We start from the raw sequence: 22,039 nt of genomic DNA, 5'->3' as shown, positions 1-22,039 counted from the left end.
AGCCAATGGGATTTTTTGTATGGGATGATGCAATAGCTTCCACTAGTGTGGACTATATGCAGCAGTGCCCAAAATTGCAGGCATATATAGAGAAAAAGCACTTTTTAACAGCTGTACACTGTAGTGACCTCTATGCATGAATTAAAGTAGTCCATGATTATTTTTGTTAGTGTATAACATCTCATTTGTTTCTTTCATGGTTTATTTCACAGGATTATCTATTTATGCCTCTGCATGCATGCTGTCTAAACGTCCACACAGCGACACTGACAGCTGCTGACAATTTACAGGTAATACAGAGAGATTGTCATTAAAGCATTCGGAAATGGGTGGCACAGAAATGGCACATCCCACTTGAGCATTGTTTAAAATTTGTGCTCTCTACAAAACACATTTTTTATAACAATATGAACACAAACTTTGGATTTGTTAACCATACATGATCAATTAAAAAATAAAACCATGAGACAAAACATAAACCTTAAAAAACAAACAGACATTTGCTCTTGTTTTGAAATTTTATTTAAAATCTTTAAACTATTTGATCATCTTGAGTGATTGGAGAGGTATGTGGTCCCTTTACCATGGCAGGTAGATCAAAAACAACACTGCTGTTGCCCTCCCACCTCCTCTCCTATCCTCTCCTCTCACCTCCTCCTTGTGATCTCTTCTCGTCTCTTTAAAAACACAAATACAGACAACAGTAAATAAAAGTTCAAATCTGAATTAGTTATCCATATTCTGATAACATTAGAGAAATTGATATTTACCTGTTAAATGAGAAGGTTCACACTTAGTTTTGCCCTCCAACCTCCTCTCCCCTCCCTTCGGCTCCTGTTGTCTCATCTCATATCCTGTCCTGTTGTCGGTTCTCCTAAAAAACAAATGTAGACAATCCCCTCTTCTCTGTAAAAAGGAAAAATAAAATGTGATCAGATGAACTGGAATGCGTTGATGACATTAGATAAAGTTATATTTCCCTTTTTATAGGAGAGTGGACACATGCTCTTACCCTCCCACCTCCTCCCCTCTCCTCGCCTCCTTTCCTCTCGTCTGCATTCATTTCATAAAAGTAAACAAAAGAGAATAGCAGTTAATATTTTGAAAATCAATCAAATCTAACAATGACCAGTTAGCCAGCCTCCTCTCCTCTCCTAATGCAGACAACAGAAAATAACAGTTAAAATCTAAAGAGAATAAAGGTGAACAGATGAATTATGAAATAAAATATAAGCAAATTATATATACCTTTTAAATGAGAGAGTTCACACTTAGTTGTGCCCTCCCACCTCCTCTTCTCGCCTCTCCCCTCATCTCCTTTCCTGTCGTGTCCTCATGTCGTCTCGTTGCTTCTCCTAAAAAAACAAATGCAGACCATCTCCTCCTCTCTGGAAAAGGTAAGACAACAGGTTTTAGTGGTTAAAAACTTAAAATAAATTATGATCAGATGAACTAAACTTGATGAAATCTGGTGATGATATTAGATCATTAGAATTAGAATTGAAATTTACCTTTTTGAAGGGGACACTTGCGGTTGCCCTCCGTCCTCCTCCTCTTCCTCCTCCTTCCTCCCCTCTCTTCTCCTCCTCCTCCTCCACCTGCTCCTCCTCCTCTCCTCTCCTCTCCTCTCCTCTCCTCTCCTCTCCTCTCCTCTCCTCTCCTCTCCTCTCCTCTCCTCTCCTCTCCTCTCCTCCTCCTGCTCCTGCTCCTCCTCTTGCTCCTCCTCCTCTCCTCTCCTCCTCCTCTTCCTCCTGCTCCTCCTCTTGCTCCTCCTCCTCTCCTCTCCTCCTCCTCCTCCTCCTCCTCCTGCTCCTCCTCTCCTCTCCTCTCCTCTCCTCTCCTCTCCTCGCTTCTCTTAAAAACAAACAAACTGAGGACCTGTACACTGAGGTCCTTGTTACTACAGACTTTTTGTGGTCTAAGGTGGGCGGCGACAGACATATGAACCCCCTTGACATGGTGTGGCCATCCTATTACTATTCTGCACAGAGGAGCTTCACTGGGAGGGCGAAACACGTTGGAGGTTCACGCTATCCCCCCCAGATCACTCTCCTTCTGTGCAGACACCCTGACTGAGTCATGGAGCAGCAACAAGAACACGGCTCCCATTCAGTTACAGTCAATTCAAAAATCACAAGTAAATTCAAACTCAAAGAAACTCTGTTCAGTGCAAATCAAGACAAGTCAGTTAATTCAAATAAATTCTGTTCAGAGTACTTCAAGAAAATTCAGTTCAATTAATTCAAAGAAACTCTGTTCAGTGCAAATCAAGACAAGTCAGTTAATTCAAATAAATTCTGTCCAGAGTATCTCAAGTAAATTCAAATAAATCAAACAATGAATTCAAAGAAACTCTGTTCAGTGCAAATCTTAAAACTCTTAAAAACAAACAAACTAAGGACCTGTACACTGAGGTCCTTGTTACTACAGACTTTTTGTGGTCTAAGGTGGGCGGCGACAGACATATGAACCCCCTTGACATGGTGTGGCCATCCTATTATTATTCTGCACAGAGGAGCTTCACTGGGAGGGCGAAACACGTTGGAGGTTCACGCTATCCCCCCCAGATCACTCTCCTTCTGTGCAGACACCCTGACTGAGTCATGGAGCAGCAACAAGGACACGGCTCTCATTCAGTTACAGTCAATTCAAAAATCACAAGTAAATTCAAATCAATAAGTCAATGAATTAAAAAAAACTCTGTTCAGTGCAAATCAAGACAAGTCAGTTAATTCAAATAAATTCTGTCCAGAGTATCTCAAGTAAATTCAAATAAATCAAACAATGAATTCAAAGAAACTCTGTTCAGTGCAAATCAAGACAAGTCTAGTAATTCAAATAAATTCTGTTCAGAGTACTTCAAGAAAATTCAGTTCAATTAATTCAAAGAAACTCTGTTCAGTGCAAATCAAGACAAGTCTAGTAATTCAAATAAATTCTGTCCAGAGTACTTCAAGAAAATTCAGTTCAATGGATTCAAAGAAACTCTGTTCAGTGCAAATCAAGACAATTCAAATACATTTGATTGATAAAACAAGTCCATTCAAATAATTCAAATAAATTAAACTCAGCTTAGCTCAGTTAAATGAGAAAAAAACTAAGTTCAAAATCAAGTTGAAGGACGAAAACGTTTAGCTGCTGACTCACCTGCTGACTTACCTGCAGGTCCAGCTGCTCTCTTGCCCCACCTGCTGCTAGACTGCTTTCTCAGAGACAATAAAGATTTTACCCACCTTAGCTGAGGTGCGGGACGTACCGACCGAGGCTGACTGGGGGGCTTAGGCCTGCTAGGGAGAGAAACTTTAGACTCACTGGGTAGCGGAGGTTGGTGACTCACCCTCTGGGGCCTCCTCAGGTCGATCCCTGTTGGATGAGCTGATGGCACCAGGGCGGGGGCTGGGGGGGGGCTGTCAGGGGGAGGCCTGAAAGCAGAGCAAGAGGGGGAGTTAGAAGAAGAGCTAGAGGAGGAGCTGGAAGAAGAGCCAGAGAGAGTTGTGGGGGGAGCCTGAGTGGAGGAGCCAGGTGGGGTACGCTGTTGGTCCACCTGAAGATAAAAACAAATACAAGCTTCAGACCACTGCTCAACAAAATGACTTCACATCACATATTGAGTTACACTTTTTAAACTAATTTTAACTTTATTAAAATGATATATCATGCATTTAATACTTAAGCAGAAGTATACATGTGTTTGCAGTTAAAAGCCCATGAGCACACAGTCAGCACTGATAAGGTTTAATTTACAGAATATAGTTACTGTAACATTTCTTACTGTTGATGCCAAACGCCTCCTCAGGATGATCTTTGTTGGATGAGCTGATGGCACCAAGGTCCATTCCTCTGTGGCTGGGGCGGGGGTGTCAGGGGGAGGCCTGGAAGCAGAGCAAGAGGGGGAGTTAGAAGAAGAGCTAGAGGAGGAGTTAGAAGAAGAGCTAGAGGAGGAGCTAGAAGAAGAGCTAGAGGAGGAGCGAGAAGAAGAGCTAGAGGAGGAGCTGGAAGAAGAGCCAGAGAGAGTTGTGGGGGGAGCCTGAGTGGAGGAGCCAGGTGGGGTACGCTGTTGGTCCACCTGAAGATAAAAACAAATACAAGCTTCAGACCACAGCTCAACAAAATGACTTCACATCACATATGAGTTCCACTTTTTTAACTTTATTAAAATTATATATCATGCATTAAATACTAAAGCAAAAGTATATGGGTGTTTGCAGTTAAAAGCCCATGAGCACACAGTCAGCACTGATAAGGTTTAATTTACAGAATATAGTTACTGTAACATTTCTTACTGTTGATGCCAAACGCCTCCTCAGGATGATCTTTGTTGGATGAGCTGATGGCACCAAGGTCCATTCCTCTGTGGCTGGGGCGGGGGTGTCAGGGGGAGGCCTGGAAGCAGAGCAAGAGGGGGAGTTAGAAGAAGAGCTAGAGGAGGAGAGAGAAAAAGAGCTAGAGGAGGAGAGAGAAGAAGAGCTTGAGTATGAGCGAGAAGAAGAGCTAGAGGGAAAGCAAGAAGAAGAGCTAGAGGAGGAGTTAGAAGAAGAGTCAGAGAGAGTTCTGGGGGGAGCCTGAGTGGAGGAGCCAGGTAGGGGGCCTCTCTTGGAGGTTGGGACTGGAATCCTCCGCAGGATGTGACGTGGAAAGTCAGGCCGCTCAGGGTTGGGGATGAGGATGCTTTCCCAGGTGTAGGCACGGACCACCTGAAGGTAAAAACCAAAACAACTCTCAGAACACTTCCTGGAAGGGTCATCACATAGAGTAATAAGGTGCGTTTTTGAGCTACTTACTGTGCTCCTCAGTGAACTGGTACCAGGGTCACAGGCAGAGCTGGGGCCAGGTGGGGTACGTTGTTGGTCCATCTGAAGATCAAAACAAATACAAGCTTCAGACCACTGCTCAACAACATGACTTCACATCACATATTGAGTTAAACTCTTTTGACTAATTTTTACTCCATTAAAATGAAATATCATGCATTCAATACATTACTGAATAAAGTATCTCACATTTCTTAATGTTGATGCTAAACTCACAAAATTCAGTCAGAATCTAATTGTGAAAACATATTAAAACAGCACCTGACCTCGACTGATATCCAGAATATATTTTTAAATTCATGATAAAAGAACATATGAAGGATTAGGCTGTATGAGCTTCATGACCTGTCATGTCCTCGTAACCTGGAGTGAGAGCCATGTATCATTGGCCCTGCATACAAACTTTTTCAGCTGGATTCAGGAAACTGTGAAATGACTTGGGTTATTCATGTACATCAATTTATTTCTAATCCCGTTTATAATTTAGGGGACATCTGGAACATTTATTACAGCCTACATGTGTATTTTCGAAACAAACCTCTATTTTTCACCGGTGTGTTCAGGGAAGATGACATAAAATTAGGGACTGAGCACAAACGGTGCGAGGACCCTATTGTAATTGGTTCGTTTATTATTATTATTATTATTATTATTATTATTAGTAATAATAATAATAATAATCTCCCAAATGAATTGCCTTTTTGGGGGCTTTATCATATTCAAAAACTTCTTAAATTTGGAATATACATAAATCTCCGGTGAAATTTACGTATTCTAGTTTTAATTGTAATTTGAATGACGATTTGTGTTAAATAACCTGATCAACAAACAAATATATGCAAAATAGTAACTTAGGCCTATTACAGAGAGCAATTTTCGGGAAGACTTTATTCAACAACATGTTTATTTCTCTTACTGTCTGACAAAAGTCGCCACTTTATCGCCGCTTTTTCTTCAAAAAACTCTTTTTGCAGTTATTTCACTGCTCTCTGACGCTCGTGGCACGATGACATGAAACTGAATATTTTGAAGGTCTTTTTGTTTTAGAAAACGTTGAGATATTAAAATAGGCTACTCCTCATTAAATCATCCATTTCTAATACTTGAGATCTATGATCATTTTAAGATAAACTAATAATGATTAGGCCTATACAGTGGCAAAAGTCCTACCAACTTTTGTCTCAAGATAACTGGATTTACGAAATGACATAAATATAGCCTAGTTATTAACGTACATTATATCATTTATAATCCCATTTTATCCTGCTGAGAGACTGGACGCTATATTAGGCTACAGTTTACATTAAGTAGGCATAGCCTATTAACATTTACATAGTGAACTATGTGAATTATTATCATATTCAAATAATAAATATTGAATACTATTTCCGACGCTTGTCACTCACGGCATAGCCAAAAATTAAATACAAATGTGTACTAAATTGTGTTTTATTAGTAGGCCTATCTGTTCAACAGTCCGCTTCTAATACTTCTATGATCTATGATAATTTTAATCAAATCAAAATTACTTTATTTATCCCTGAGGGGAAATTAAGTAACTCAGGAAGAATGAGACAGCCTAAGATAAGATAATAATGCCTAGTGGTTAAAGTCCTACCAACTTTTGTCTCAAGATATTTGGATTTACGAAATAACATAAATACAGTTAAATGTACATTATTATATTTATAATCCCATTTTATCCTGCTGAGAGACTGGATGCTATATTGTTGACACACCGTTAACCCACTTACATTTACAGAGTGAAATATGTGATTATCATATTTAAATAATAAAGATACTATCCCCGACGCTTGTCACTGACGGCATAGATCGCCAAAAGGTAGGCTACATACAAATGTGTAAATTGTGTTTTATTAGTATTTGTTCAACAGATGAAACTGACAGTTTACAGACCAAGAAATACAAAGTTGGTGACAGCAGTCAAACGTCAATCCTATTTGATTAATTTACCCTGAAAATATTATAGTCAATATTGTTTATTATGTCAGTGCGTCGGGGAGGGGAGTTCTCTCAATGGTAAAATACATAGACAACAACAAGGATTAAAATAAAATAAAAAATCTCACTTCTTTCATGAAAAACGTCCTGTAGTCTTTGACAGTAGCTCTTTATCAGGCGTCCAAGTGCAAAAATTGCGGTTTGAAGCGTCCTCTGCAGAGAAATCGTCGAGTGAAAAGAGAAAATTTTTAGTTTTCAGCCGGTTTTTAAATTCGTCTGGGGTGGAATGACGTAGGCCTACATGTCCAAAAGATGCACTTGGAGACCAAACATAGCAACCATGGAATCATTCGGGCCTCTGAAACAAAATGTCTTATTTACTCAAACAACAGGAATATTTGTTAGTTTGTAGCAATTTCAATAAATCTAAATTCATTGTTAATATCCACTATGTGAGCACCACATACATAACTAAAATAATAAAGCTCCGATAACTAGACTTTGACTCATGGCATCATGACATGTTTATAAAATTAGCTCATCGTAATTATTAGATGTACACACATCCAATGAGAAGTGCCATACAGAATCTGTTTGACAAACTAAGACTACTCGGGGCTAAAAAAAATGTCTGCAGAGATCTTTGAACTTCTCAAGTGTCAAGAAATTGACATGTGATTCGATTTTGAAATTATTTACTCATTTATATTATAATTAACAATTAACCATTACTAGTCCTCATCCTTTCTGTCTCAGGGACATAGCTGGACAACTGTTGTCTCTGCATAGACCTTGCACACACCCATATCTCCCGAATTTCGTTTTCTCTTTCCCCCCCCTAATTTTTTATTATTATTGTTATTATTATTTTATTTATTTTTTTACCAACCTGGTGTTTTTCTTTCACACGACAACACTTACAGTTTTGATGACTGCATCACCGTCAGCACATTTTGAATACATCTGTCAAAAGTACATCACATCAATGAAACAGCACCCTCTGGTGGCTATATAATTAAAACCTCATGAGCATTTCATTAACAGCATTCATTTGGGTTTGTCCTTGTTTTATCTCAGGTTTCCTGGGAGTTAACTCTTTGGTGCTCCTTTCTTCATTTCAGAGAGTTATAACTACTTAATTATTTTGTACTGGCTTTAAAATGCATAAAAATAAATGTTAAATTCACTCTTTCAAAGTCAATCAAATAAAGCGTGGCTGATGACAACCACATTTTCTTTGAACTCTTAAAAGGTGGAAAACCAGCCAAGGGAGACCAGAGAACAACTAGTCATTTCTGTGTGTTACTGCAAGGCCACCGCCTCACCTGGAGAGGAAAAACCTTCTCCACACTGCCAGTAATCACATTTCTATGGGTAAAACAAACCTTTATGTCTGTATTTATCTTGGTTCAAAGGTATTTGTCATTCAAATAAACACACAGCAAAGAAGTGTGTGAGTTTAGAGTGTATTTATTGATAATTAAGGCACAACTGTACATCAGCAACACAGAGCTGATATATTAACAGTCAGTAACAGTGAAGACTGGTTGATGGCTTGTCAGTGCGGGGCAGTAGTGTAGTCAGGGCAGAGTCTGGAGGGTCACACACACTGCAGTTTGTGAGCCTACATGCTCTTATCCTGGTTAAGTGGATACGTTTTTGACTTCCATTAAAATAACATATTCATGCATAGATGAATTAATATTAAAATATTATCACTGTAAGAAAGCTTTCACATTATTAAAAAACATGTTATTAATATCACCATCTGCACCCAATCATTTTTGAGTTACTGAACAGGAAGATGAGCTTATTGACAAAATGTGTTTACATGTGCCTCCACACAAAGTATTCAAGTATTGCAATTAACATGCGCCTGTAAATCAGTACACTCTGCTGATCACTGATGATGTCATCACACCTGGTCAGAAGTACGTCAGCGTCTCCTGCACCGCTCGTCAAACACAGAAGCATGTGAGTGATGAACAAACAAACTCGTTCCACTCAGAGTCAGGTGGTTAAACAACATGAGACTCGGATTAACAATCAGACACATTTCAAACCTCTTTGGCAGTCAGACTTTCACACGGTAAAATAACTATATATGTAACTCCACACACTAGTTTGATCTGTCTCTATGCAGAAAAATTGCATATCAAGGACACAACGAGGATTTTGTCACGTTTCCCAGAAAATGTCATCTTAAACACCCTGCTACAGCGTTTGTGCACAAGAATAAGGCCTTTTCAGTTTAATAATGCTATGCATCCTGGTATGCAACTACCAAAACAGAAAACAACACACCTCTACATCTGCAATGCAGTCATTGTAAAGTTAATACTCTCTCCATGCATACCTATAACCACTCTTATCACCACTACAGTCACATGTGATCATTCATTCTGAAAATTGACTATTAAAAATCACATTATTCTGATGGCAGTAAAAGCCAAGAGAAACGGTGGTTAGACCTGTGCTGAGAAGAAGCTGAGAATGTCTCCAGTTATAACAAGGAGGATGTGTTGTATGTAACAGTCCTGCAGTTTCTGCTTAAATACTTTTTTATTCACCTCTTTTCTCTGTTTAAGAGAATTAAAGATTTTAAGCTGCGTCTCTCATTCCCTTTCATAATCTTACCACTCTTGAGATTTTCAGTGACAGTTTTGGCATTTAGGATGGCATTTCTGGTTGTTGACGTTGCAGCGACATCCTCCGCTGGTGTCTCCAGGACCCTTGGAAAGGATCAGAAGCAGAGTTATCAAACCTTTGACATCTTGTTTTTTAACCACTCTGGTTTTGGCTGTATTTGAGCTTCACAATATGTTGGAGAAACAACAAACAGACATTTGTTCTTTTGAGAGATCAAACAAACAGTTTATGAAGCATATTTTCTTTCCACAGATGTAGACCAAAAACAAAATGTGGGCCCTAAATCAAAAAAAGAAATAAGCAATGAGAGAAGAATGGAAGGATTTGTTACCTGTGGCCCCCAGCGAGGTCCTCTGGTTACCCAGCATATCTCAGTGTGACAGACAGTGCAGCGCAGCCAATCACATCCATCCCTCTTCTGCACTATGATGCCACACTGGGGACAGTGCATTGCCTCCCCTGACTGCACAAGAGTCTGTTTGTGAGACAGAAAATGAGTTTATGTTTGATCTGTAAGCACATTGAACTCAAATTAAGCTAATACAACATGTAATAGCAGCTTTAAATGCAGCCTAATAGACAGCTTAAAAGATGTCTTTTTCCTCCAAACTGCAAACATTAATGTATTACAGCTCGCCTTGAGTAGATGTGTCGTCCTCCTGGCAGCAGAGTCATTTATAGCGCGGGCTGCAAGATCATCCTGGTATTGCTTACAGTTCATTCCCTCGTGGATAGACTGACGAGAGAGGAAGAATAGAAACAGGGACAGAAAAAGAACATGAGTGAACGTCTCTGATGTATAAAGATAGAAACATTTCTGTCTTTAAACATCAGTTAGATGAAGGGGACCAGACAAATTAAAGACATGTGACTCCTGTGTCACTTGCTTTTGTTAAAGGAGTTGTTTTTATTAATTCACTCTGACTGACTGTAGAGTGCACGGTACGATCTATACCCCCATTTGTACCATGGTTGTGCACTCACATATATACATTTAATGTTCAACCTTATGTGATATACTGTAATTTTTGTGTGTATATATTGTATACCTTGCAAATCAGACAGTTGTGCTTCCTGCAGACAGGGCAGTGGAAGACATTGACTGTGTCCTCGTACACACACCAGCCTGGACAGTCTGGGGTGGCACAGTGGTAGCTGCCCTCACATCGAGACTCTGCCACTGACAGTCCTCTTTGCAGCCAGCGTTCATACTCCTCTGCTGGCACCAGCTGTAAAGGAGAACAGGACAGATATTATTATTATTATTATTATAAAACATTACAATTAACAAGTGATATTCTGAGTTGTAAAGAAACTGCAAATGCTGCTGAACGCAGCTGGGAAAGTGTTGTTTCATAGTAACTGAAGTCTGTTTACAGGAAGAGAGGTCAAAGTCTGGACTGAAAACAAACAGCAGCTCCGGCTCCTTGGCTGCTACTGGCAGTGTTGAAATGAGCTTTTCTTGCTAAGTTAAAACACAATGTTCAGTAAGATTGATTTATATAATAACATACCAGTTATAAAAGGTAGTGTATATATATAGGTAGTGTATGCTACATATGAGAGCAAATACTGTATCTGTTGGTGAAACTCACAGCTCTGATCTCCCTCTCCTGCAGGGAGCAGGTACAGGAGTATGTGTCATCTCTGTAGGGACAGGCCACCTCTGGCTCCTCACTCAGCATGATGACTGAACATAAACACTCTCTGGGAGGACAAACACACAAACAGGTCTGAATCAAGAGAAAAGTCCTGGATATTTAATCACTTCCAGCAGAAGCAGTGAGGCCCCTCTCTGAGTTGACTCTTCTGACACCACCTTTCCACCCGTTTTGATTCATCTTCAGTCTTTCTTCTCTGCTGAATCTTACCTGCAGAAGCAGTGGAGACACTCCCTCAGCAGGACCCCCTGTCCAGGCTGCAGGTCCACGTAGCAGATCCTACAGTCCACAGGCTCTGGGTTAGGCAGCAGGTCCTGTCCATCCATCATCACCAGCCGGGCAAAATTCTCCCTGCGCTCCGCTTCCCTCGCCTGGCAGAAGGATGGTGTAGTTGGGATGGTTAAACCTAAAGTCTTTAAACCCTTTTCCCTTCAGTTTTTATTATGGGGGCACAATGAGTTTAGCAATACATACAATCTAAGTACTGTAGGCCAAATGTACACATACACACACATCCTGTATAAACATTTTTATTTTAATCTATTACAGAGTATACACAATTAACAGTGCAAAATGAAGAATCAGGCTAATACATTCAATGTAGTGGCAATCTTTGCTGTTCAGGAGTTCATTAAAAAGCCACCTGATGGTGAAAGTCAACAGCGACCGTGATTATCCAGCTTGATGGTCAATGTAAGTTATTCAGGACCTTTTTACTAGAGTTTGATCATTTATATTACCAGGGACTTGTACTTGGCTTGGGTTAGTAGGATATCTTTGGGCATTACTCAGGTTATCTGCTGGTATATAGCTAGCTTGTTCTGAACTCGAGGTGGGGGAAAAATCAGTACAGCATAATTTCATAATTTTGTGTGGCAATTGATGTTGTATTGGCATCTGGTGATTCCCACCAGGAGTGAGTTAGAGTTGCACTTGCTTTGAGATATAGGCCCCAGGACCCAAAATAATGTTATTTATTGCGCAACAAACAAAAACCATCTTTTAAAGATAAAAAAGAAGCTCAAATGTCAATATTGGCTTCTAAAGGTAGGTATCGGTCCAGTTCTACTTTTCACAACAGTAGACTTGGCAGATTTCCATAAAATGTGTAACAAACTGTTTTCATACAGTTTCCCTGCAGTACAAGAGGATGGTACGAACATACAAAACACTGGAGTCAGGGAGCACCTGTGACACCACCTGTTTAACTTATTTCACCATTATTAGGCTGAAATAGGCTGTGACAGGCTTTGATGGTATCAGTGCCTCTTAAATACGCTCTCTAAAGGAACACTTCAACCCTTGTTACTGTGAATTCTTAAAACACATTTTTTTTTTCACATGCTTCCACGGTGAACAAAGACTCACAAGGCTCCTGTTCGAGTGTGAGACAGCTATTGGCAGACGTGTTAATAGTAAGATTTTAGCTTAAATGCATGCGTTTGTGAAGTATTGATAATTACTACTGTATAAATGAGCTCTGGATTATACTTCACGGGTAGTGAAAGAGTTTGTAAATTGATGTTTTATATAATTTTGCTGTTGTAAAACTTTAAATCATCAAGGATTTACTTTTTGGGATTCTCTGTTCACCAGACAAAAGCAAAGTTTTCTTCAAGACTTCAAGGTAACATGGGGTGAGTAACGGATATACAACTGGTCATTTTAAGGGTGAAGTGTTCCTTTAACAAACATTCAACTTCAGGGCAGAAATAACAGAACCATATGTTTTCAGTTCAAGCACCCAAACCTACAGTCATACGTAGGCTTTGCATGATGATTTCTTGATGATCTAAAGGTGCCTGATAAGTGCAACAGAATGATGCTACAAGTTCAAACTGTGTGTGAATGGAGTGTATGTGTGCCTGTGTTTGTGTGTGTTCAGTAGTCCTGGTCCAGGTTATACAGGAGTGAGTTGTTTTGAGCCCCAGCACTCCTCAGCACCTCTCTTCTCCCTTTCTCCTTTAAAAAAACAGAGACAGAAGAGAAGAGAGTCAACCTGAGAGGGCCGGCAAATTTGAATTCAAATATCAACTCTGAATCTATTTCATACTTCCTTCTCTTTTATATTTTGTGTAATTTTGAGCTCTGTGTTGCCTTGCAGCTTTTTTTTATTTTTTTTTTTACAAAATATTATTTGAACCAGGCTTTTTATTGAACCCTTCTATGTAATTGTCATCAAATGGTGCACCAACTAAGGTTTAACTCCAAGTATATATGTGTAAAAGCAATGTTTGATGTAGGACTGTTGGTGCATGTTACCCTCGCTGGTACAGGTATGAGTGAGTTTTTCTACCTGCTGGTACTGTCTGATAGCCTCCTTCTCCTGCTGGATCCGTCTGAGTTCCAGTGCATCAGGTCGGTATCCCCCTGGGACGATGTAGTTCTCAGGGCGGTTTGTGCTGCAGATCTCACAGCCCGGCCGAGTCGGTTTGTTAATGTAAGTGCAAGAAGGACACGACCAACCCTGAGGCACAGAGTAGTGCAGGGAAGAGTATGCTTTAACATGTGAGAAACAGCACTACATGCAACTTCTATCCAACCATTCTGAACACCACCATAATGAAGCCACTGTAACTGCTGTCTATTACCTGGGATGATGCTGTGTTGGGGCTCAGTGCTTTATTGAGTTGTGGCATCTCTAGGTTAATGAGATCTCTGATCTCACTGATGTTTCCTCTCTCTGACCCACCTGAAACCAGTATAGAATGAGAAACCAGTGACAATATGTGCACTATTTATTTCTGAATTATCCATTAAAAATAGGTCTAAAAGAAATATGATACATTGGGTTAAACAACATCAAATTATTACATTTTTACAAAAGTTTCCAACGAGAGTTTATTACATGACTAAATTTATTATATTTATATTAGTATGTTTAAATTGGTCTATTTTAGCTTTTCCATTACTGTGCATTGTTATGTACAAGGGTTGTTCAGGTACATTGGAAGTTGTTTGCGTTTCTCCCAGAGTCAGCCAAAGTACCAAAGTATTTTTAAATGCAAAGTTCTCAATTCAAAGGGGTTGCAGTGCTAAGGCAATGTCGTAGCATTGTCGCACCATCTGATTTTTCTTATACAGTATACTGTAAAGCACTGCTCTTATTTTGTGCTGTAGCTACAGCTGATCTAATAGGTCAGGTCAAAAGCAGGTTATAGCGATAACATTTTTAGGCTACCTAGTAGTAAAATATTTCATGACATACATAGGATTATAGTACATTTTAAATAGATACACCAGCAGGTTTAGACATTTCACGATCATTCGATAGGAAACACTGTCACAACCCCACAGAGGCTTCCACTCACCAGTGCTGCCGCTGCTGAGTCTGGGAGGCAGAGTGGAGTAAGGTCTCCGGTCTAAAGATGAAGGGCCATTTGCAGAGGCAGCAGTGAGGTTAGGAGTGGTGAAAGATGACAGACCGGGAGGATTGAGCAGGAGAGCACTCTCCTGGTCCTGCTGGAGGACTTGGAGGGTCAAGCGAGCATGACGGGCAGACAGGAGGTACAAGAAGGCTGTGTCACCGTCCTGCCGAACCCCATATGAGGCCAGAGAGCGCTGGTCGGTGCAAAGACACTGGCCGATCACCCAGCGCTGCACCCGCGGGTGAAAGCCATACTCAAGAAACACCTGAGGTGGTAAAAGAACAAACAACGAATGAAGAAAGAGGAAGTCAGTGAGACTGCTAGTGATTTCTTAAGGAAAATGTAATTTGTGGTCTTGGTATATAAAAAATATGAAATTAACTTGACAGGATTCTTTTAGAGCACAAATGAAGAAGAGATTTGTTGTTCAGACTCACCTGCTGTTTCAGTGCTGCGGTGGTCATATGTGGGAAAACTTTCACAGTGACACAACAAGACGAAGAGGAATCCTCAACAGCTACAGTCAAGCTGTTATATACAATGAAATACAAGCCTTTAGCCACATCTTTTGAATAATCTGTGTCATAATCAACTTTATATCATGTCCTAAAATATAAAACACAACAAGCATTGATCATAGTTGATAATGATGATGCTCCTACTTGATTTCAGTGTCTTCATAGTCTTTGGTCGAGGGCTGAATCTTGAGTGCGACATTTTGTCGGGCAAGTGTGGCAGCAAAGAGAGAAGCAGACTGCATGTCACCTGCTTCTATGGCTCGAGTCAGCTCTATGCAGGTTTCCTCTATAGATGGATACACACACACATGCACGCACGCAAGAGGAAACACAGACAAGCCCGCACAGGTGAACATACGGGCAAGTGTGTGCAGAGGATGTTGCCATACCTCCAAACAGCCACTACAGGGCTAAAAGTGATTCAATGAATGAATGAATGAATGAATAAAATGAGTGAAGGAATCATTGAATTAGTTACATCACATTTGAAAAAAAGATCAGATAATCATTTATATTGAAAGTAGGACAGGATGATATCACAATATCTATCATCAAAATTATGTCTATTGTATTTTTTTAATTTATATATATCGCGTCAATGTTAAACATCAGAAGCCGAACTGCATTACAGCAATATTTATGTCATTTTTACTATGCTTTACTGAGGGTGTAGAAGATTTTGGCAATATCGCCCAGCCCTAACTGGAAGGAAGACGTTGAGTGTACACACCTGTTCGTTGCAAGGCCAAGGTTTTCTGAAGATGGAGACCATCCAGGGGGCGCTGTGGACCATTATCTTGAGGGATGACTGCCAATGAGAAATTTCGTAAACCAGACAAAGCAATGTTATAAACAAATGGATAGAAAATAATTCATAATTTTTGTTTGATTCTAACATAGCCTATTACTAAGTCTAAATTAGCCTATCAACATTGCTAAAAGGTCTAAATGAACTTTTATTAATATGGTTCTGTTAGAATGCAGTGAGTACCTAGGTACAAATGAGAGCCAGGTCACTGAAGAAATGTCTCAGGAGCTTTGGAACCCAAGTTAGCCTCGCTAGGAAAACTCAAGACTAGCCACCGCTTTTTTGGGTCAGCAAAATGTAGAAGATAAGGTGCTTGGCCCGTAGGCATACATAGCCTATGTAGGGCTGGACGATAGAACCTCATATAAATATATATATATCACTGACATGCTCGACTATTAAAGATGGGATATGTTTTTTAATAAAAGAGTGCATATTTTGTGATTTTATGGAAATTAAGGAAACACACAGATGAACAATGTTGTGGTTATTTACTGAATATCTCAAACTGAAATCAATGCATCGTTTGAAATGAAAATGTCACATTTTAGTTTTAAAGTAGAAATCAACTTCTCTAAAACAGTAGAAAATAAATACCTTACATTTCAGCCCTACTATGACACACATATGAGTTGCCTAGAATGTTACAGCATTTTTTAATTTGGTGTATAGGCTTCACATCCTCACAATTAGAGAATGTAAGAATTACTGTTGGCCTACAGCAACGATAAATTAAAATGTTAAAAAAATTATCTTTATATACTTCTAGATTGTCTTTTATGTTAATGCAACAGGAAGCGGCTCTTTATGGCTCCAGAGCCGCAGGTTGCCTGCCTGTCAAAAATGACATATACATGTTTGTTTTATTTTCTTTCATCTTTCTTTTCTGTTCTGTTATTACTCACACACATGTGAGTGAGTAAACAAGGGCTTATTATCCAAGTATGCACAGACCGATTTATTGAAATTCCCCTTCAAAGTCAAAACATGAAGCTTGGTTACAGTGGTTGGGATGGACTGTTGTGTTGTCAACAAGCACTGAACAGGGCAGTGAAAAGCTCTTTTGTTCAAATAGTTCATGCAACTTGAGCTCAAGGAGTCAAGCTGGTTATTAATTTAAGTTCACTAAAGGGCAAATAAATTCCACCAAATCACACACATCAGGGGGATTCCAATAACATTGTACTGTAGGTTTTAAAACGATATTCTTACAAAGTAGGAAATATCTACATTTCCTCAGCCTTTTTGCTGCTGTTGTGATCTAAAAGAACAGTAATTATTAACTGACCTCTGTGTGCTTCTCTCAGTGAGGACATCACCACCGTAGCCCACTCCTGGGCCTCCTGCTCACAGCGGAAGTTGAAGCTAATGCGGTCATGTGGAGGCGCTGCCAAACTCAGCTCGTGGCACTTAGGTGACTTCACCTCATAGTTTACTGTCCTCAAATCAAATTCAGCGATGGTCTTGAAAAAGAGGAAGGGAGAGCAAGAAAATGAGGCAGGAAAAACTGAGGAAGGTAAATAAATCATAGGTAAGGTTACACCAAAATGCCAACTATGTGCATCTCTGCATATGTGCCCTTATTTTGGTAGAAAGATTATTTTAACATTACATTAATCTGTAAACTTAAATACAGATTCACTGTTAAAGTATGCAAGAAACTGCAAAACAATTAAACAAATGTGAAATAATCTGTAAATGTAACAATTACTATTTGTGTAAAAATGCAATTAATGAAAACAATGAAGGCTTTGTATGGAATATCCCCAAGCTGTTGAACTGTATTAGACTGCATCAGTTTTAGCTGTGTGTACCTCATACACTGGGACTAAAGGCTCTGTATGTCATTTTCGATGCGACCAATATTACAATATTATTATTACAATAATAAGACCAGTTGATTTCAGGTTTGGGAGGGTATTGTGTGACACTTTGTGTGACACTTAATTTGCATTTTCTTGAAAGATCAGGCTTCAGCTGCACATTAGCTTCCTCATACTCCTCAAAGGGATGGTTTGTAAACACAGTGACCTCGACCCTTGCCCTCTTTGTTAGTGATTTCTGACTTGAGGGTCGGGAGGCTCCAAGGCATAAGAAGCCAAATCTGAAGGATCCCTAGATGATTAAACAGGTACTAAAGAAGAAAACAAAACAGTTATGCTACACCAAAGTGTAATATCCAAAGTGTTTTCTTTTCTCTTGTATCCCTGTGTGACACTGGACAGTTTTACCTATTCTGGCCTGTAATTTATTTTTGTATGATAATTGACAACCTGTAATGTGAGATCATAAGTAGACACTGCTTTGTATCACAGGGTCCCATATAGATCCCGACCATTTAGTGATATAGTACAGTATATGATGCTTGGGGTGATTTAGAAATGGTGTTTGCTGATTATTCAATGTTTTTTAATGGTCATCAATCAACTGATAATGAACATACAGTACTGATATTTATTTGATTTTTTATGCATTCTCAGTTTTCATCTCTATATAATAATGTTTAATAAGTTAAAGAAAGCCGCCTTCTTCTTAGTGCATTTTGCACAACTAATCAGTGCAAAATCACTGCACAACAATCCACATAAAATGTATGTAACAAGGTACGTTTACTCACTGTACTTAAGTACAATTTTGAGGTACTTGTAGTTTGAGTATTTCCATTTATGCAACTTTATGCTTATACTCCACAACATTTTAGAGGCAAATATTGTACTTTTGACTCAAGATTAAACATGAAAAACATGATCAATTTAAAATTGTTACAGTATATTTAATAGTTAAATGAGACCGACCCTTACTATTAAAATGCTGCTTGTAAACATTAATACATCAATAATAATAATAATAAAAATAATCCAATAACATATTTGGAATATATGTAACAAACAAAGTGGGGCCATGCTGCATAACGAGTACTTATTATACTTATAACGAGTGCTGATACTTTTGTACTTTTACTTAAGTAAGTTTTAAGTGCAGGGCCTTTACTTGCAATGGAGTCATTTCAGTGTGGTTTTAGTAGTTTAACTTACTTTTACTAAGTAAGGGATCTGAAACATAACCCCTGCACTTCTTGGTTCCCATTATAATTAGATTTTATTTCCACACACCAAATCCTTAAACTGTATGTAGCCTACACTGAAAAAAATAGATTTTTTTGACCCTGTAATTATTATTCCAATCATCTATATAAATTCTACAAAGAGATACGAATTCAGTGTTTTTACTTTAAAACAGCAGTTTTTCGTGTAGTGCATTATTTAGTGATTGTTTGTTATTATGTGTCCTCAGTTTTGTATGTAAATTGAATCATTCGTTCCAAGTAATATTCACAAAACCAGTTCATTGGCTTAATTAGTTGATATTTCCAAGTAAAATGTAATTGAGGGACATCAGTGAATCTGCAATTTACTTGTGTATTTTCATTTTTTAAAAAGTGGTTCTATTAAATAAATATTACTTAGAAACAGCCTGAGTAAAGATTACAAACACTTTCTTCTGGAAAAACTTGCCTAGCTTTTTTTAAAAGTAAATCTCACTCCAATTTTGTTCAGTGTAGATACATCTAGCATAATAAGTCTTTTTTTAATGGGCATATTTTCATTACATTGGGATTTCCCACCAAAAACACACATCACAACAAGCCCAGCACTGCTGCTGTGAACTCACCACACTCCGGCCAGTCCCGCTGCTGTCTTGGAGCGACAGCCGGAATTCCCCGGATTTCCCCGGGTCCATGCTGAGCTGCAGGCGGAGTGACTCATCACCTGCTCCAGGAAGACACAGCGGCCGAATACCAGAATGGCACACCGACACCCGAACCGACATGAGGACGGTTTGGCAGCCAAGTTGTGACTGCGAGGCCCCATAGTGTGCGGGGAGGGCGGCGGACTGGTCCGGAGTGTGGGTCCAGCCGCCTGAACTCAGCGACATCCTGCAGACACGCTCATGTAGAAAACAAACACACGGTGTCCGGCGGGTTGTTCACCTCCTGTAGTTACCTGTCCTCTGCTTTCTTACATTGTATCGCGTCGCTGGATGTTTATTAGCCACACTGACAACAGGAAGCAAGTGCGTAGAGAGTCTGTCAACTGTTTGGAGCGACTTCCAAAAAGTCTAGGTTTCACTTCTCTCTTCTTCCGTTTTCGCTACAGCGTCGTTTCAGGCGGATTTAGTGTTTCTTTTAGGCTGCAAACCGACAACACTATTCTTCGGCATGGTCCTTACCTTTCTGACACCAACCTTATTGATAATAGTTTGACGCCGAGTGTGTTGTTGATGCGTATGCTTTCACTTCGTAGTGCGCATGCGCTGCCTGTGGGATGACGTACCCTTTTGTAATATTCATGAAGGTTGTCTTTTTTGAGTGCTGTGCAAGGTAAAAATAGCACCTGCGATTTTCAATGTGATAATAAAATCTTATATGCTGTTGTTAACCTTTTTATTTCACATTTATAAAACTGAACATATATATAACAATTCAACCCAAAACATTTTTTAATTAAAATTGAACGTTATTTTAAAGTCTACAATGTGTAAAGAAGTGCATGTTAGTGGCTTAAATTCACTTAGAGGTGTTTGTCTGAAAGAGTGTGTCACCAAAATGAATCATTCTTATTTATTTAGCTATTTATTAATTATCTAACGTAACCCATTTATTATTGCTGTTGTTATCATTAGTAAGCTACTTTTTCTTTGTCTGTAAGGCCTATATTTCTGTCTTTGTTAAACCAATTGGTATGACTGATTGTACATTCCTTTTAATTAATTTAATAAATAATAAAACAAATATATTTTTTTAGAGTTTCAGCGGCAGCTGCCATTCTTTAATGTTGCATTACTGACATCTTCTGGAGTTATTTAGCTCCTACAGTGTCCGGTCTGTCAGACCTTTCTCCTCGGGAAATTAACCAAAATATCCTTTGCCCTGTTTACTTTGCTCTGCTGCTGTTAGCACTAATCTTTCCTCCAATCATGTCACTTCTCTCTGATAAAATAATTTAATTCAAAAGCACATGTTCTTCAGTTTCTAGTGCCTGATTTTCACAAAGACCGGTTGAATTCTTCCCTATCAGCCTGTAATGTTCAGATAAGGCCCATTGTGTCCTTTTATTAATGTGGTCACTACCTTCTTTTTTCTATTTCTTTTTTTTCTCACAATACCAAATCATTCCAGTGCCACTCTGCATTGATTTTCTTCTCCACAATTTGTTTCCCGTCAGACTTTAATACGGATGTCTATGTTTTCTTTTTTAATAGCTTGTTTTACTAGTTTTTCTGCTCTCTCATTACCCAGAAATGTCTATTTGAGCAGCAACCCAGATGAATGTGACTTCAGTGCCTTGTTTTATTACTCTTAAATCCTAACGATTATTTAACGTATCTGATTTAAGATTGAACAGACAAGAGACTGAGTCACTACAAGCTAGAGCTTTGTTTAATTTGTTCAATCCATTCTAAAGTCATCAGATTGGCACAAAGCTCAGCAGTATACAATCTTAATGCATTTAAAATGTGTGTTGCATAGAGACTCTGTTATTGGATCTTTCTATCCATCAGTAAAAACCTGCATTTATAGATAACCTGAATATTATATATTAAGGTGTTCTCTCAATGATAAAGTCTCCTTCTTTGCAACAGGCCCATCACCTGCAAATAACGATCTTTCCACATCTAATGATACATTTTCACAATGACACTTTTAACATGTGACAGATTAGTTAGCAGACTTTTTGTTCATATTTCAATCTTTGGCAGATTGAATTTTTCCTGGGCTTAAAGCCTTTGTTTCCACTGCAGTGTAGTAGAAACCGTGAAATTGTATATGCACAGATTTGACCACAAAGGGGCAGCAAAGCATCCCATATAAATCATTACATGTCCATCACTCTCTTCCTAATAATAATTGAGCTCTTAAAAAGTACATTAAAATACATTTGACCCCCTGATAAAATATGATGCATTTTTACTGTATATATTAAATTGTGTAGCAATATAAAACTATTCAAGTTTATACAATACAACACCTTGAATGGCACCATTTTTCGCAATTCTGCAATACTTTTAATACTATTTTTTGCTGAGGAAAAGTCAAATTTTCTCCCTTTTCTTTCTTTCTTTCTTTCTTTCTTTCTTTCTTTCTTTCTTTCTTTCTTTCTATTTGACAAAGAAAATACATCTGAACAGAGAGGCATACATATGTATTTTTTTGCTGCGACATGTAGGATTCATATTTATTAAACCTAAAATACAGACAAAT

The 22,039-nt window shown here is 38.8% G+C and overlaps 2 protein-coding genes across 3 annotated transcripts; both read right to left on the bottom strand.

Moving 5' to 3' along the window:
- Window positions 1-1,825: 1,825 nt before the first annotated feature.
- LOC131961674 (uncharacterized protein DDB_G0271670-like) lies at window positions 1,826-7,739 on the bottom strand. Of its 2 annotated transcripts, none has more exons than XR_009389874.1 (6): window positions 6,902-7,176; window positions 4,782-4,853; window positions 4,284-4,694; window positions 3,773-4,066; window positions 2,952-3,544; window positions 1,826-2,757 (listed from the first exon to the last, which is right to left on the bottom strand). XR_009389874.1 is itself a non-coding variant. In XM_059326513.1 (6 exons), the coding sequence occupies exons 2-6, from the start codon at window positions 6,908-6,910 to the stop codon at window positions 3,110-3,112; spliced, it is 1,221 nt and encodes a 406-aa protein (XP_059182496.1). In that variant the 5' UTR covers window positions 6,911-6,986; window positions 7,695-7,739; the 3' UTR covers window positions 1,826-3,109. The 2 variants fall into 2 exon arrangements, 1 of the variants encoding a protein (XP_059182496.1); XM_059326513.1 differs by adding an exon at window positions 7,695-7,739 and having other exon boundaries at window positions 1,826-3,544; window positions 6,902-6,986.
- A 486-nt stretch (window positions 7,740-8,225) lies between these two features.
- Window positions 8,226-20,076, bottom strand: shrprbck1r (sharpin and rbck1 related). The gene is made up of 14 exons (XM_059327251.1): window positions 19,450-20,076; window positions 17,066-17,240; window positions 15,700-15,777; window positions 15,114-15,255; window positions 14,889-14,979; window positions 14,395-14,716; window positions 13,675-13,775; window positions 13,380-13,550; window positions 11,294-11,454; window positions 11,018-11,129; window positions 10,472-10,651; window positions 10,060-10,158; window positions 9,754-9,897; window positions 8,226-9,505 (listed from the first exon to the last, which is right to left on the bottom strand). Exons 1-14 carry the CDS (start codon window positions 19,711-19,713, stop codon window positions 9,425-9,427), a joined length of 2,121 nt encoding a protein of 706 aa, XP_059183234.1. The 5' UTR covers window positions 19,714-20,076; the 3' UTR covers window positions 8,226-9,424.
- Between the last annotated feature and the right edge of the window lie 1,963 nt (window positions 20,077-22,039).

Source organism: Centropristis striata, chromosome 23 (genome assembly GCF_030273125.1).
Source record: "Centropristis striata isolate RG_2023a ecotype Rhode Island chromosome 23, C.striata_1.0, whole genome shotgun sequence".
Lineage (NCBI taxonomy): Eukaryota > Metazoa > Chordata > Actinopteri > Perciformes > Serranidae > Centropristis > Centropristis striata.
The sequence above is the reverse complement of the archived record's forward strand: the minus strand, read 5'-3'. Positions and strand labels throughout refer to the sequence as shown.

Excerpts from the sequence above, each read along its gene's own strand:
- LOC131961674 (XM_059326513.1), bottom strand. Across the intron at positions 4,067-4,283 it reads GGAGGCGTTTGGCATCAACA|GTGGACCAACAGCGTACCCC; the intron begins GTAAGAAATGTT and ends TTTTATCTTCAG. Across the intron at positions 3,545-3,772 it reads GGAGGCGTTTGGCATCAACA|GTGGACCAACAGCGTACCCC; the intron begins GTAAGAAATGTT and ends TTTTATCTTCAG.
- shrprbck1r (XM_059327251.1), bottom strand. The coding sequence starts at position 19,713 with ATGTCGCTGAGTTCAGGCGGCTGGACCCACACTCCGGACCAGTCCGCC. Across the intron at positions 17,241-19,449 it reads GCGGGACTGGCCGGAGTGTG|ACCATCGCTGAATTTGATTT; the intron begins GTGAGTTCACAG and ends CTCTTTTTCAAG. Across the intron at positions 9,898-10,059 it reads GGACGACACATCTACTCAAG|ACTCTTGTGCAGTCAGGGGA; the intron begins GCGAGCTGTAAT and ends TCTCACAAACAG.